The 17,088-nt window shown below is 41.6% G+C and overlaps 1 protein-coding gene across 2 annotated transcripts in view; it reads left to right on the top strand.

Annotated features, from left to right (window-relative positions):
* NUP214 (nucleoporin 214kDa) overlaps positions 1–17,088 on the top strand; it is a 99,999-nt gene that overhangs the window by 64,050 nt on the left and 18,861 nt on the right. For both annotated transcript variants that reach the window (XM_008583206.1, XM_008583205.1), the window contains exons 28-30: positions 983–1,044; positions 4,250–6,055; positions 8,197–8,267. In XM_008583206.1, the coding sequence (XP_008581428.1) occupies positions 983–1,044; positions 4,250–6,055; positions 8,197–8,267 (1,939 nt within the window). The remainder of the gene's footprint in view (positions 1–982; positions 1,045–4,249; positions 6,056–8,196; positions 8,268–17,088) is intronic.

The following is a 17,088-nucleotide window of genomic DNA, read 5'->3' as shown; positions in this document are numbered from 1 at the left end:
CGGCGCTCCCGCCGAGGGTTCGGATCCCACATACAGACCGGTTCCCGCTCACTGGCTGAGCGAGGCACGGGGGCAACACCGAGGGTTGCAATCCCGTTGCCGGTCCCCGGTCCGGTACGGGGGCAACACTGAGGGTTGCGATCCGTTGCCGGACACGGAAAAAGACAAAAGACAAAAGACAAAAAAAAAAAAAAATCTAAATCCTTACATTATTTACTATAATTGATAATGCTTGGTCTCTTATGTTTTAAAATTCTAGTTAGTTGAAAATTTGCTATTTGAGCTTTTGTCACAGTGAATAATGTATTGTGGTTCACACTTGTGCTGAATTTCCTTCTTTGTCTATGGTGTCTTTACTTATAGTGTAAAGAAAATGTACAGGAGAGAGGAGATGGTGAAAGGAGTCAGAAAGTTTTTGAACCAAGTTTTTCCAGCCCAGAACTCAGAGTTCTGTCAAAATGGCAGAGACGGTGGTTTATATTTCCTTCTATCCATCATCTCCGCTAGCAGTGTGGGGCTCTCCAACCTGCTCCCTGATCTTGGGGTGGGGTATGAGAGGTTCTTAATCCAGCTGCTTCTGTCTTGCCAGACTTTTCTTTCAGTCCTCCACTAGGCAGACCATCTGCTCTAGCCACAACTCCCACGTGCACATTCCTAGTGCGTTTCTATTACTTCTGCTTTGCTTTTCTTGGAATAAGTCCCTACCTAAACCTCTGCCATGGAAAGCCCAGCCATCCCTCCAGGGCCTTCCTAGTGGCTACTGCCTTCTTACCTCACCACAAATTGCCTCTTCCTTCCCAGAGATCTTGGAGGGGCATTATTGGTTCGGAGATGCATGCTTTTACTCTGTAGTTTATCTTCTAGATTGTGAATTCCTCGAGGCCAGATTGTATGAATGAATTATAAAATGGAATATTAAAAGGGCAGTATTATTTGTGCCTTGGGTTTGTTCATTTTTAACTTCTCTTTTTCCACTCACTAGGGCTAGCTTTACTTTCGGGATAATCACACCAACACCGTCTTCTAATTTCACTGCTGCACAAGGTACAGTCTCTTCTGAATAGCATTACTTTTGTGTTTCCCTAAACAAGTGCAGGTTACTGTTGTACAGATGTGTTGACATTTTACTTCCTCCTGAGTCTCACAGTAAGTTTGGTGTGGATAATGTGCATTAGAAATATGCTGAAGGGGCCGGCCCGGTGGCGCACTGCTACAGTGCGCTGCTTGGGAGCGCGGCAGCGCTCCCGCTGAGGGTTCGGATCCCACATACAGACCGGTTCCCGCTCACTGGCTGAGCGAGGTGCGGGTGCGACACTGAGGGTTGCGATCCGTTGCCGGACACGAAAAAAGACAAAAAAAAAAAAGGAAAGAAATATGCTGAAATTTAAGAAATGGGTGTGAGGAATTTCTGTCTATTTTCATCAATAAGAGAAGGGAAAGGATTTGCTTCTGGAAAATCAAGGCTACACTTTAACATTTGAGTGTTAACATGTGAATGAAAGTTTTTTTCTCCATCTTTTATTTGATCAATCTACAGACATAGTACTGTAGAAATAAAAGAACTAACTCATTTTTTTTTTCTTGGTGACATACTAGTAAACACATTGGTCCCATGCATGTTATTACAAATTTCACTGAGTAGCATGTTTTTAATGTTTAAAAAATATGAAGACCCAGGGCCGGCCCGGTGGCGCACTGGATAAGTGCGCCACTTGGGAAGCGCGGCGGCGCTCCCGCCCGAGGGTTCGGATCCCACATGCGGACCGGTTCCCGCTCACTGGCTGAGCGAGGCGCGGGAGCAACACCGAGGGTTGCGATCCCGTTGCCAGTCCCCGGTCCGGTATGGGGGCAACACTGAGGGTTGCGATCCGTTGCCGGACACGGAAAAAGACAAAAGACAAAAAAAAAAAAAAAAAAAAATATGAAGACCTGCAAAGAAATCGAATCTGTTTAAGTGCCTTCCAGTTCTCAGTTTTAAATAATTAAATTTATTTTTCCTTTATTTTAAGAAGAAAGTTTTTACTATGAAAATTAATGTGTTCTTATTGATGAAAATATGGACTTTAAAGCATAAAGGAGTTTAGAATTACACATTGTACCCCTCAGTAATAACCATTGCAGTTCTGTTATATAAAAAAAAAAAAAAAAAAAAAAAAAAAAAAAAAAAAATATGAAGACCTGCAAAGAAATCGAATCTGTTTAAGTGCCTTCCAGTTCTCAGTTTTAAATAATTAAATTTATTTTTCCTTTATTTTAAGAAGAAAGTTTTTACTATGAAAATTAATGTGTTCTTATTGATGAAAATATGGACTTTAAAGCATAAAGGAGTTTAGAATTACACATTGTACCCCTCAGTAATAACCATTGCAGTTCTGTTATATTTTATTCTGGGGGTTTTGTCTTTTTTTTTTTTTTTTTTCCCATTTAACATAATCTCTTGTGAATAAATCTTGTATAAATGTCATTTTTAATGGTTTCATAATTCTATTTTGTGGATATGCCATAATTTAATTTAACCATTCATCTGTTGAACATTTAGGTTATTTCCAGGTTTTCCCTATTATATCACAGTGACTATCTCTCATTTATTCACTCAACAAATTTTTTTTTTTTTTTTTTTTTTGAGACCGGCCGCACTGCGCTCAGCCAGTGAGCGCTGTCATCCCTATATAGGATCCGAACTTGCGGCGGGAGCACTGCTGCAGTCCCAGCGCCGCACTCTCCCGAGTGCGCCACGGGCTCGGCCCAACAAATATTTTTGAGTGCTTTCTATGTGCCTACCCAAATGGTAGAGTTTTCTTGGTGGAAAGGGGATCTCCCAACATCTAGAGGGAGATCACGGAGCTGAAAGCATAGCAGACTTCCTAAACGTGATTGTTTTGTGGCACTTAAAGGGCTGGTGATCTCATTTCTTTCTCTCTAGAACAATAATTCTGAAACTATTTTTTTTTAAACCTTTGCCCACTTAGATATGGCAGCACACCCTCAAGGCCACCTCCTCCCCATTCTCACTTTCTAGAGGAAAAACATCTCAGTGATATGAAAGATTGGGAGAAACAAAATCATTGTCAACATTCATAAGGAAAAATAAAATAGAAATAAAATACAGTAGTAATTCTATATAAATATTGTAATTAATGCAAGAATGCACAACAATCCAAAACCATGAACAGCTCAATATAACACCATTGATTCAAAGAAATCTTTCTGGAAATTATAGGTAGCAGGGGCTTTTCAGTGTCTCCAAGAGTTTGTGATAGCCAGACTTCTTAAAGCAATATGAAGTTAGATACCTCCATAATTTATAAACATGAAATTTTAGTTACCCTTGTTAACTGACCCCATATTGGTGCTTTATCTATATCTCATTTGAGTTTTGTAACAGTTCTGTAAGGTAAGTACTATCATTACCTATATTTTCCAAATGGGGAAAATGAGGCTCAGAGAGGTAAAGTAACTTTTCCAGAGTCACACAGCCAGCAGATTCCGGAGCACCTGGCTCCAGAGCCCGTGTCCTTGACTGGTAGACAATACTGCATCTGTAAAATAGCTTACTTAGTAGAGCACTAGTAAGTAGTGCTCAATTGTATATAAAAATGATGTGGATTGACGCTTTATTTGGCCAGAAAAAATAAAGGAAGAGCTTCCATTTTGAATCAAATTCTGGTCTGTCAGGAGGTCCATAGGCCAGCACTGTGCTGAGGATGTTATTGAAGAAAGCACATAAACAAGTCAAAGGAGAAGGGAAGATGCTTTGTTATTTCTCTTTTGAGATAATATGTTAATATTATGTATCCTATGTATCTGTGATTATTGTGATTTAATGGCCATAAAAAGAATATCCATTCCTTTTCATCTTGGTGAGATGACTCAGAGCTAACATTCCTATGGAAAAGCTTTCATTCTGTCTTCCTTAAAGAAAACTGCTGTTAGGGCCGGCCTATGGCTCACTCGGGAGAGTGCGGTGATGATAACACCAAGGCCACGAGTTGGGATCCTATATAGGGATGGCCGGTTCGCTCACTGGCCGAGTGTGGTGCTGACAGCAGCAAGCCAAGGGTTAAGATCCCCTTACCGGCCATCCTTAAAAAAAAAAAAAAGAAAGAAAGAAAACTGCTGTTAGAACAGGCTATCCCTGATTCTGTAAAGGGAGGAGAGAGGCTTTGGCTTAGAAATACAATCAGTGGAAATGTGATAGATCATATTTTGCTAAATCCAACCCATTTCCCAATTTCTTTTTTTTTGCTAGGGACAACACCATCCACTAAAGAGTCAAACCAGCTGGACGCATTCTCATTTGGTGGGGGAGGCAAACCTTTTTATGAGACCATCCCTGAAAGCTCACCTCCCTCAGGAATCACATCAGCATCAAATATCACAGGAACTGCTGTGGCTTCTCCTGGGGAGTCTGCTCCATCTACCAGCAGACCTGTGGCACCTTCTGGGATTGCTCTTTCCACCACCTCTAGCAAGCTGGAAACTCCGCCGTCCAAGTTGGGAGAGCTTCTGTTTCCAAGTTCTTTAGCTGGAGAGACTCTAGGAAGTTTTTCAGGACTGCGGGTTGGCCAAGCAGATGATTCTACAAAGCCAGCCAGTAAGGCTTCATCCACAAGCCTAACTAGTGTTCAGACAACCAAGACTTCAAGTGGACCCTCAGGATTTAGTTTTACTGGCCCTGCAGTATTAGGGAAGCATGTGGAGCTCCCTGTGACCTCTGTAACTGCTACCACAGTAGCACCACCAGCAGCCACCAGCACAGGCACCAGTTCCTCAACTGGTGTTTTTGGCAGTCTGCCACTCATGGGATCCCCTGGGCTAATCAATTTTGGTGGGACATCTCTAAGTGGTAGCAAGACTAGTTTTTCATTTGGAAGCCAGCAGACCAGTAGTACAGTGCCCCCATCTGCCCCACCATCAACTACAACTGCCACTCCCCCACCAACATCGTTCCCCACATTGTCATTTGGTAGCCTCCTGAGTTCAGCATCTGCTCCCTCCCTGCCTGTGTCCAAAGACGACGCTGTGCCATCAACTTTGCCTGAGAAGCCAGGCAACAGTGAGGTCTCAGCATCAACAACCTCACTTCTAGGGCAGCCGCAGTCAGCCCAAATTCCCCAGGCTCCTCTGCAAACTTCTGACTCTGTTAAAAAAGAACCTGTTGTTGCCCAGCCTGCAGTCAGCAACCCTGGCACTACAGAGTCTAGCACCAGCCTCATAGCACCTTCTGCAGAGGCCACTCCAGCAGCCACCGGGGGCCCCGACGTCAAGACAGAGGCAGTGTCTCCTACTTCCACTTTTTCAGTGCCTGGGCAGGTTGCTGTCACAGCGCCTACAATCACAAGTGCAGGCCCAGGGGCCGTCGAAACATCAAGCACCCCCACATCCTCCAGCACTGTTTCTAGTGTTGCTCCAGGCCCAGCTACAGAGACAGCAGTGTTTGGGGCTGCCACTTCTGGCTCATCGGTCTTTACTCAGCCACCTGTTGCCAGTTCTAGCTCAGCTTTCAGCCAGCTCACCAGCAATACAGCCACTGCCCCCTCTGCCAGCCCCATGTTTGGGCAGGCAGCAGCCAGCACCTCACCAAGTCTGTTTGGGCAGCAGACGGGCAGCATAGCCAGCACAGCAGCTGCCACGCCTCAGGTCAGCAGCTCAGGGTTTGGCAGTCCAGCTTTTGGCACCTCAGCCTCAGGGGTTTTTGGACAGACCACCTTTGGGCAGGCCCCGGCCTTTGGGCAGTCGACGAGCAGCCCTGCAAGTGGCTTTTCCTTCAGCCAGCCTGGGTTCAGTTCCGTGCCTGCTTTCGGCCAGTCCGCTTCCTCCACCCCCACATCTACCAGTGGCAGTGTCTTTGGTGCCTCCTCAAATACCAGTAACATCGGCTCTTTCTCATTTGGACAGTCATCTGCCAACACAGGAGGGGGGCTGTTTGGCCAAAGCAACACTCCTGCTTTTGGTCAGAGTCCCAGCTTTGGGCAGGGGGGCTCTGTTTTTGGAGGTACATCAGCCACTACCACAACAGCAGCATCCTCTGGGTTTAGCTTTTGTCAAGCATCAGGTAAGAATTTATGGTATATTTTTACATTGTTCCCCCTGTGTTATTTGACATTTACAACAAACCTGTATTACTTTTGTAATTATTTTATTTTTTGGTGGCTGGCTGGTATGGGGATCCAAACCCTTGACCTTGGTGTTACCAACACTTCACTCTAACCAACTGAGCTAACTGACTGTCTCTACATTTATAATTAAAAGAAAGAAAGAGAAAATAAACGGAAAATAGTCTGAAAGATGAGGAAGGGAGTTCAGAGCACATGCGATCTCAAGAATCTTTGTCTTAGTTGGCTGGATCTGTCACAGCTCAGTGTAGCTCCAATTTTACTTCTCAGCAAGTCCTCCACTCTGCGAGCCACCAGAGTGCCAAAACTGCGAGAAAAAACAAGCATCTTTCGTTTAAGTTCATGGCAAGTAGTTTAATGACTCATAAGTATGAAATTTTAAATTTGGAAAGCACTTTAGAGGTCATTATGTCCAAAGCTGTCAAGCCTCAAAGAGACTGATCTAATGCTAGATAGTGCTAGTAGGGGAGCCAGAAGGAGAATCCAGGTCTCCTCATTGTAATTCACTGTGCTGCCAATATTTTATATTTCCTCTGACCCATCTTGTTTGCTGAAGTGGTGGATACTGACGTTTGAGGAGTTGGGTTTTTTCCTGTTTTCAGTGTGTGATTTAAAAAATTAAAAACTTTAAATTTTACTATTTTTGAAAGTGAGACTCAGTTCTTCACTATTGCGTGTCCAACTTATAGCAGCTGCTTTTACTTCTAAAAGTTATCAATAGGCAGGGCAATTTGAACATCTTTTCTACATTTTGCTTTCTGGCGGTGATCTTATGAAAGGCAACTCTTCAGCAGTTAGGCTCTGGGGGGAAACAAGGACCAGTGATTTCTTGGGGGAAGGTTACAAGTTAACTGCTAATTCATTTCTTCAATGATAATTATTTTTGAAAATGGTTCATAATTTATTAGAAAGGAAATGTTTCCCTTCCTTCAACAAATATTTGTTAAGCTTCTACTAAGTTCAGCTACAAGGACACAGTTGTGAAAAGACAGCCAGACTTTTGAGATCCACTTGATTCCCTGTGAAGAGACCAGTGGCCTATTTGAATGATGGGAGATGGGAGAAGGCCTACGACTCTTACAAGAGAGTAGGATATTCAACACTGTCTCTGTCTCTAGCACAAGCTTGTCTTGTAGTCAAAACTTAAGAAAACCTCACGGACATACGTTATTAAACTATTTCAACAAATTCAGAGTCCCTGAAGGAACCTTCATTTTTTCACTTAGTAACTGTGTTGAAAGGTACCTAAGCTATTTACTCCAGCCAGTTGAGGAATTATGACTTGCCCAAGCTCACCTGCCTAATCAGTGACAAAAATAAAAATTGAATTTCAGCCTTCTAACTCCTTATCTAGAGCTCTTTTAATATAGAGTTCTGCCTGATTTCCCCAGGCCCTGTTCAGCCCAGCATCTCAATCATGTTATACCACCTGGAAGAAAGGTACACTACCCTGAAGAAATCTGGTATTTGAGATTCAGAGGAAACCAGGGAGTAGAAATATTCCTAATATTGTCAGTCATTGGAAGGAATTCTTGGTGGCTAAAAGTCTAGGGAGAAGCTACGTTATTAGCCCCTGCCCACTTGGTAGGAGAGAAGGATTCGGTGCTCAGGACTTTGGAATTTATACTACTATAAGATGTTAGCAATGAAAAAAGGTCTTTAAAGTATTACTCAGAATTTCCTCCATTTCCTAGATGGGATAACAGAGTTTATTTTAAGTTGATTTATTGTGAGATATCTTGAATGCCATTTAAAAATACCAACACTTGGGCCGGCCCGGTGGCACACTCGGTAGAGTGCGGTGCTTGGGAGCGCGGCGACGCTCCCACCAAGGGTTCGGATCCCATATAGAGACCGGTCCGCTCACTGGTTGAGCGTGGTGTGGGCGCGACACCGAGGGTTGCGATCCCGTTGCGGGTCCCGGTATGGGCGCGACACTGAGGGTTGCGATCCCGTTACCGGTCACGAAAAAAGACAAAAAAATTTTAAAAATTTTTTAAAAAAGGAGAAAAAAAAAATACCAACACTTTTATGTTTTAAAAGAATCAAATTGAACTTTTGGTTTTTTTGTATTTTATAGGTTTTGGGTCTACTAATACTAGTTCTGTGTTTGGTCAAGCAGCCAGTACTGGTGGAACAGTCTTTGGCCAGGTAAATATGTGTGTCTGTCTTCATTCATGTCAATGTATATCAAACCCTTCCAATTTTCTCCACTATAATATAATCAGTTCATGTTGTATGTCAAGCACAGCAAACAGCCATGTGTCATTCTTAAGCTCCACTCTCTTCTGCTGCTTTAGGGACGCAGAATTCTCAACCTCCAATTAGAGAGAATTGCTAGAATTTTGATCCTTCTTTGGCAGTCTTCTGGGAAAGTATTTTAAAAGCACATTGCCTGATTCTCATCAATCTTCTGCTTGTTCTGTTAGAACAAGGGTTAGCAAATTACAATTCATGGGCTAAATCCACCCCTCAGAGTTTTTTTTTTAAGTTCTTGAGCTAAGGTTGGTTTTTATATTTTTATGTGGTTGTTTAAAAAAAAAAGGAAGAATATGCAACAGAGACCACACGTGGCTCCTGTGCTAAGCTGTAAGTAGTCCAGGGATTCCTCTTGGTGAACTAAACTGTTTTACGTTATACAGCTAGCAGTTATCTATGTGCCTGGCATAGTTTAAGTGCTTTTATAAATTAACTCATTTTCATCATAGCGCCTTTTTAAGGTAGGTGCTGTTATTATCCCCATTTGAGAGATGAGGACACCGAGGGCTCAAAGAGGTTAAATGTACTGGTACATCCATGCCAGCTGCTTTTAGATCATAGTAACCTCATGAGTCCTGCTGAAGAAAAATACCCTGATGTATCTGAAGTGATCATGACTTTTGGAAGGTAGAATTGGTATTAGGTTAATAAAGTTGTCGGCATAATATATGTTTCTTACACATCGTTAATAGGAGGTTTTCTTGATCATCTCTTTTTTCCTTTGAAGATGGGCTCTGCCATAGTTAGTGATCTTTCTTGAAAGAGAGAAATAAGGGGCCGGCCCGGGGGTGCACTCGGTAGAGTGCGGTGCTTGGGAGCGCGGCGGCGCTCCTGCCGAGGGTTCAGATCCCATATAGAGACCGGTCTGCTCACTGGTTGAGCGCGGTGCGAGCACGACACCAAGGGTTGCGATCCCGTTGCCGGTCACGAAAAAAGACAAAAAGGAAAAAAAAAAAAAGAGAGAGAGAAATAAAACCTGATTTCCAGTTTCTGGTAATGGATGACTAAGTAATTCAAACCAAGTTCCCTATTGAAAACAGCTAAAAATGCTAGATAAAACATAAAAGCCAGATTTTTTTAAGCAGTGATAAGCTAACAAGGTATTGTACCAAGTGAAATTAAAAGGAAAATGGGAACCTAGGACAGTAAAGTAGAGCACAGAAGCCAGTTTTGCCCAGAGGACATTTGCTAATCTGAGAAAATTTATATTTTCTATTTAGTAACCCAGAGGGCAAAGAGACAGAAATCACTAAGTTATGCACAAAGTGGGGAGTCTTTTAAAAGAGACTCTCCTCCCCACAAGAAGCTGAGACTCCACATTCACAGGTCCCAGCCTGTGAGTGTGGCCTCATATCCTAGGAAAACGATGCTTCCAGATGTCTGGCAGAAGCAGCACAGACCCACTCTGAAGAAAAGAAACTTTACTCTAGGCCTCAAATTATTCTTACAAATAATTTTTAAGGACATTGATTCCTGTACCTAAATTAGTCACACAGGGAAACAAGGAGCTCTGAGCAAGAGGCAGAATAAATATCACAAATACATTTGCAGAGACTACCTAGACTATAAAATAACTGTTTTACATGTTTAAAAGAAAGAAAAGATAATCTCAAAAATAGCAGTAAAGAATGGGAAGTTATAAGAAGTGTCATAGTAGCTTTGAAAGAGAACCAAATAGAACTTCTAGAAAAATGCAATAATTAAAATTTAAAACTCGGTAGATAAGGCCCAACAGGAAAGAGCAGTAGTGTACTAGAAGAGGGTTAGATAGTGAGTATTTTAGGCTTTGAGGGGTATACACAGTTTCTGTCACAGCTACTCACCCGCCGTTGTAGCTAAAAAACAGCCGTAGGCAATATGTAAGTGAATGGGCATGATTATGTTCCAGTAAAGCTTTATTTACAAAAACGGTGTGCTGGATTTGTCCCATGAGCAGTAATTTGCTGACCCTTGAACTAGAAAAGTAGGTTAAGTTATGTAGAATACATCATGGAGAGCAAAAAGGATGGACAATACAAGAGTACAAAAATCCTGAAGGGGAAAAATCTAACATAACATTTAATCAGAGTCCCAGAAGAAGAGTGAGAGACTGTGGCAGTATTAGAGAGAAATTTTCAAAACCAATAGGTAATAGTAACTAACAGATTTTAAAACCCAGCAAATGCCAGACAGGGTGCATAGAAGGAAATTGATTCTGAGACCTATCATAGTAAACCTGCAGAACAACAAAGATAAAATATGAAAAGCAACCAGAAAAAAAAGACAGGTTACTTTCTAAGGAGCAGTAGCTGGACTGACAGCTTACTTCTCGGTAGTGATGATGAAAGCCAGAAGATGTCTGTCTACCTAGAATTTCTAAACTCAGCAAGAAATATCTTTAAAGAATGAAGTAAAATTAAGACATTTTTCAGAAAAACAAATACTGAGAGAATTCATGTCTAGCAGACCTAAAGGAAATTCTAAGGGATATTCTTTAAGCAAAAGGAAAATTTGACCTCATAAAATTATGGCCTTCTTAATTTTAGGGTAAAACAGCTATGAAATAGGAAAATTGTAGCCTATATAACCGACAGAGTAATTATCCAGAATATATAAAGAATTTTATAAATCAAAAAGAAAAAAAGACAATTTACACTCAGACCAAAATGGCTGAAATTAAAAGGGCTGACAATACCAATTGGTAAGGAAATACAGCAACTAGAAGCTCTCATGTATTGGGAGTATAAATTTATATAACCACTTTGGAAGACCATCTGGTAGTATCAAAATTAAACTGAATATACAAAATCCCTGTTGACCCAGCAGATGTACTCTAGATATATAACCAGCAGAAATGAGTGCTTTTGTTCACCAAAAGATATAGATAAGAGTGTTCATAGCATTATATTCATAATAGCTATGAATAAAACAGGAAATAAGCCAAATACCTATCAGTTGAAGAATAGATAAATAAATTGTGGTATATTTATTCAGCAGAATACCACAAAGCATTGAAATAAACTGTACTGTTCATATATGAAACAATGGATGCCACAGACACCATGTTAAGTGAAAGGAGCCAGGCACAGGGAGTGCTTACTGTAGAATTGCTTTTATCTAAAGGTCAAGGAGAGGCAAAACTTGCCCATGGTGAGAAAAATCAGAATAGTGGTTACATTTATGGCAAAAAATGGAGTATGAGGGAGCCTTCTGAGGTACTAAAAATGTCTTGATACTTGATACCTTGAACATTCAGCATTATAAACAGTTATAATCATGTTAAAATTCATTGAGCTCTACACAGAAAGTTTGTGAACTTCATAAAAAAAGTCAATAGAAAACAGGCAAAAAGACTTCATAAAAGAGGATAGTGTTGGTTGCACAAACATTGTGAATGTACTTATTGCCACTAAACTGTACATTTAAAAATGGTTAAAGTGGTAAATTTTGTTATGTATATTTTACTGCAATAAAAAATAGAAGGAAAAATAAGAAAACATTAAAAACAAAAATACCCCTATTATTGGTCCCTAGCCAAAGGACCAATGAACATAAAGATGTTCAACTTCTTTAGTAATATAAATTAAAACCACAAAGAAAAATAAACTACAAAAATTAAAAGTCCAGTAATACTAAGGGACTTGCATACACTCCTAATGGGAATATATATGTTGGTACACCCACCTCGGAAATAGTTTGGTGTTACCTAGTAAAGACCAGAAATTCCTCTCTAAGATTTGTTCTTTAGAGAAACTCCTGCACATACATACCAGGACAGAGGAGTTTCAAGGCAGCATTGTTCTAATTGTCTAAAACTGGAAGCAACCCAAATGCTTATCAATATTCAAATGGGCAGATAAACTTGTGTTATTCTATCGTAGAATATTACCTAGCTGTGTAAAGGAGCAAATTACAGCTTCATGGGTAACTCTGACAAGCGTAATGTTGAACCAAAGAGATACAAAACTTACTGCTATGATAAACATCATTTTGTTTCTTTTCCCCCCCTCCACAGAAATTATGTTTGCAATTGGAGGGGCCAAAAATTCAACAAATGTTTATTTATTATAGTCATGGATTCTGTAGGTCATAAATTCAGGCGGCAGAGTGGGGATGGCTTGTCTTTGCTCTTCAGTATCTGTGGGCTCAGCTGGAAGAATGAAAGACTGGCGTCTAGAGTCATCTGAAGGCTCACTCTTATATCGGTGGTTAGCTTGGCTGTTACAGTCTTAGATCTTAACTGGAGCTTTTAGCCAGAACACCTACATTTGGCCCTCTGTCTGTGGCCTGGGCTTGCTCACAACATAATGGCTGGGTTCCAGGAGGAACATTCCAGGAAAGAGAAGGAGCCAAGAAGAATCTGTCTAAGCTTTTATGACCTATCCTCAGAAGTCACAGAACACGACATAGGCTGCATCCTCTCTGTCAAGGCAATCAGAAAGTGCCCTCCAGGTTCAAGGAGAGGAGAAATAGATGCCACCTCTTGCTCTAGAAGAGCATATGGGACTAGCAGTATTGCTGTGACCATCTTTGGAAAATTTTCTGTCACAATGGGACTATTGGAGAGTGGCAAAAAGCCTTGTTGAACTGATTTCTGGAGAGTGGAGCCCATCACAGGTGAGCAGGCTGGTGCAACAGCTCTGGGGGTAAATGCCAGTTGTAGGTTTGGGCAGGTAGAAGAAAGCCCTTGCCAAAGAATGAGAAAATTTACTGGCTGGAGAAGAAGCTGTTGGCAACTATGGGGGCAAGCAAAATTGATAGATGACCAGTAAGCACAAATACTGGTGTTCACTGTAGCATTATTCACAGTAGACAAAATGTAGAAACAACCCAAGTATCAATCAGACGATGAATAGATAAACAAAATGTGGTATATTCAATGAAATATTATTCAGCCATAAAAAGGAATGAAGTTCTGATTCATGCCATACATGGATGAACCTTGAAAACAGTATGATAAGCGAAATAAGCCAGACAAGGACAAATGTTGAATGATTTTACTTACATGAAATATCTAAAATAGATAAATTCAGAGACGGAAAGCAGATTAGAGGTTACCAGGGACTGGGAGGAGGAGGGAATGGGGAGTTATTGCTCAGTGGTTACAAATTTTGGTTTGGGGTGATGAAAAAGTTTTGGAAATAGATAGTGGTGATGGTTGCACAACATTGTGAATGTAATTAATGTCGCTGAAATTGTACTCTTAAAAATAGTTAAGGTGGGGCCGGCCCGGTGGCGCACTGCTACAGTGCGCCGCTTGGGAGCGCGGCGGCGCTCCCGCCGAGGGTTTGGATCCCACATACAGACCGGTTCCCGCTCACTGGCTGAGCGAGGTGCGGGTGCAACAACGAGGGTTGCGATCCCATTGCCGGTCCCGGTCCGGTACGGGTGTGACACTGAGGGTTGCGATCCGTTGCCGGTCACGAAAAAAGACAAAAAGGAAAAAAAAAATAGTTAAGGTGGCAAGTTTTGTTACATGTATTTTACCGTAACTTTTAAAGATTGATAATGAGATACCAAAAACCATTGAGTTTTATTTACACTGTAAGTTAGTGAATTGTATGGTTATGTGCATTATATCCCAACAAAGCTATTTTTAAAAGAATCAGATTGGGATCTGAAAGACTTGCAAGCTTCACCCCTCCACCACTTATGCCAAGAAAAAGGAAGTGAGGCGGGGCTGAAAAGCAGAACGAACTTGCACAGTCTTGTAGTCCCCTGTTGCCTGAAACTGTTGAATCTAGAGGGACACTGCAGCCCAGTTGCCTCCGGGCACAGTCACTTATAAGACACATAACCTAAACTTGAAGCAGAAATGGTGTTGGACTAAGCAGAGGTGAGCTCAGTCTTCTTCTGTGACCCAGTTCCAGATTAGCCCTTACATGTACTCCCTCACTTCCTTACATGTACTTCCTTCCTTCAGCCTGCAGATGAGAGCGGGCTCTCTCTATAGGAAAAACATTATGTTCTCCTATATACAAAGTCCAGGAAACAAACAAACAAAAGCTGTGGAACATACAGAGCAACCAAAAAAGGGGGAACCACAATCAGATTTTTTAAATCAGCGAAAATCAACCTACAGATGATTTAGATATTGGAACAAGAGACAAAGACTTTAACTATTGTGCTGAAAGATTTACAGGGACATATTGAAAGATGGTTGAATATGGAATCTCAGCAGGAAAATGAAAGTTTAAAAAAAATGGAAAGTCTTTATCTGTATTTGAAGTTTAAATCTAGTATCTGAAATAAAAAACTTATTTGGAAGGCTTAATAGGATAGCAATGAACTTGAAGACATGTTAGTAGAAATTATCCAAAATGAAGGTCAGAGAGACTGAAAAACAAATTGGACACAGCATTAGAGACCTGTGCAGCAATATCAGGTAGTCTAATGTTTGTATTAATCAAGGTCCTGGAAGGAGAAGAGACGAGTGGGGTAGAATAAATGTAACAAAAGAAGTGCAAACCTTATACAAGTGATATAAAATATTGTTGAAAGAAATTAAAGAAGACCTACAATGGAAAGGCATCCCATGTTCATTGATCAGAAAACTTAATATTTTGTTAAGATGGCAGCACATAGCTAGTGAATTATAAAACCAGGAATGAAACCAAGGTCTGTCCAAATTAATCATTCATGCAGGAATTAGTGATGAGTAAAACAGACAAAAGTGGCTGTGTTCTTTTTTTTTTTTTTTTTCCAAAGATGACCAGTAAGGGCATCTTAACCCTTGACTTGGTGTTGTCAGCACCACGCTCTCCCAAGTGAGCTAACCAGCCATCCCTATATACGGATCCAAACCCACGGCCTTGGTGTGATCAGCACCACACTCCCGAGTGAGCCACGGGCTGGCCCTAAAAGTGGCTATGTTCTAAAACAGTAGAATTTCAGATAGTGTTAAGTGGTAATAGGGGAAGATGGTTTAAGTTAGAGCTCTGGAAATGCCCCTCTGAAGTCTCATAAATGTCTCTTTTTACATTTTGTTTCTTTGAATTAGGATTAAATAACAGCTACACATTGAGATTGGTTGATATGTCTCCTAAGTCTCTTCATCTGTAGATTCCCCCTTCCATGTCTCTCCCTTTTTTACTTTTCCTCATAATTCAGTTGTTGAACAAAGCTGGTCACTTGTCAGATGGACTGGTTGCTCACTGCGTCCCTGTGGAATAGCTTCCGAGTTAACGTGGTTATTGGTCCGCTTTTACTTCCTGCAAAGTGGTGGTTCTGTCTGGAGGCTTGACGAAAGTCAGGTTTGATTTGGAGGCAGGGGGTGCAGTATCATAAGGCTGGATCTTGAATAGTTACTCCTTATTCAGTGATGTTAAGAGATTATTGTTAAGTTTTTTAGACATAGTAGTCTTGTGGTTATGGTTATTGGTTTATAGATTTATACTGGAAAATCAATGAATGAAATGATGTCTGAGATTTGCTTCACTAATAAAAGGTGAGACATAGTTGGGGTAAAGACAAAACTCAATTGGCTATGAGTTGATAATTGTTGAGGCTGGCCAATGGGTCCGTGGAGGGTTCCTTACACTCTTCTGTCTCTTTTTTGTACCTTTTTGATATTTTACATAATTTTAAGTTTTAAAAACTATTTTTACCACAATTAAAATGAGTGGAACTCTCTCTAACCCTTTGTGAGGATGCACATTCACATCAGTGAAGTATGTCAGTTACTCACTTCTATTCATTTCTGTGGATAGCCACTATTTATCAGACCACATTTTAAAAATTAGGCTGAACCATCTGAAATTGTTTGCATATTGGCAGTTCCCTATGCTTCAGCCCAATGCCAGGAAGTCAGCTACACACGCTGACACTTTCTACACGCATGCGTGAGCTGTCTGCCTGCCTTCCTTTCACAGGCAGTTTACTAGTTGTCAGAGCCTATGCTTTTATGATTGGATTGGATTCCTAGTTTTAGAAAGCTGTTACTCATCATTAAATGGTTGTAGTGAACTGTTACCATTTTTTGTTTGTTTTATTTTTGAGGATGGTTTTTTTTTGGGGGGGGGGGGGTGGCTGACCAGTATAGGTATCAAACCCTGGACCTTGGTGTTATCAACACCATGCTCTAACTAACTGAGCTAACTGGCCAGCCTCCTGTTACTATTGTTTTTAAAGAAGTTTGAAGAAAAAAAGAGACTAACAAGTACATTAAGTACATTGTCCTAAAGCAAAAATGAGAATGTGTTCAAGGCACAAAAGACAGGTATGACTATACTGAGAGAGGGGGAGGGTGAAGCAAGATGATGTCAGACAGGTACACAGGGCCAGACCACGTGGGGCCTCCAGTAAACAGCAGTGAAGTGATCTGACTGCCACTTCAAGTGGTGTTCTAGCAGCCTTGTGGACATAGAGTGTAGAGGAAGCAGAAGACCAGGTAAGCTGTTGCATAGTCTGGGCGAAAGGTTAGGGTTAGGCAACTCAGACCAGAGTGGAGCGGAGGGGACGCACTGAGGTCATGTTTCAGAGGTGGCCCCTGACAGTGTGACTTTGTGGAGATTAAAAGATTATTATAGGGGCCGGCCCGGTGGCGCACTGGATAGTGCGCCGCTTGGGAGGCGCGGCGGCGCTCCCGCCCGAGGGTTCGGATCCCACGTGCGGACCGGTTCCCGCTCGCTGGCTGGGCGAGGCGCGGGAGCAACGCCGAGGGTTGCGGTCCCGTTGCCGGTCCCCGGTCCGGTGCGGGGGCAACACTGAGGGTTGCGATCCGTTGCAGGACACG

Source organism: Galeopterus variegatus, unplaced genomic scaffold, assembly GCF_000696425.1.
Source record: "Galeopterus variegatus unplaced genomic scaffold, G_variegatus-3.0.2 Scaffold2851, whole genome shotgun sequence".
In the NCBI taxonomy this organism is placed as follows: domain Eukaryota; kingdom Metazoa; phylum Chordata; class Mammalia; order Dermoptera; family Cynocephalidae; genus Galeopterus; species Galeopterus variegatus.
This window is presented reverse-complemented; position numbering and strand designations above follow the sequence as displayed.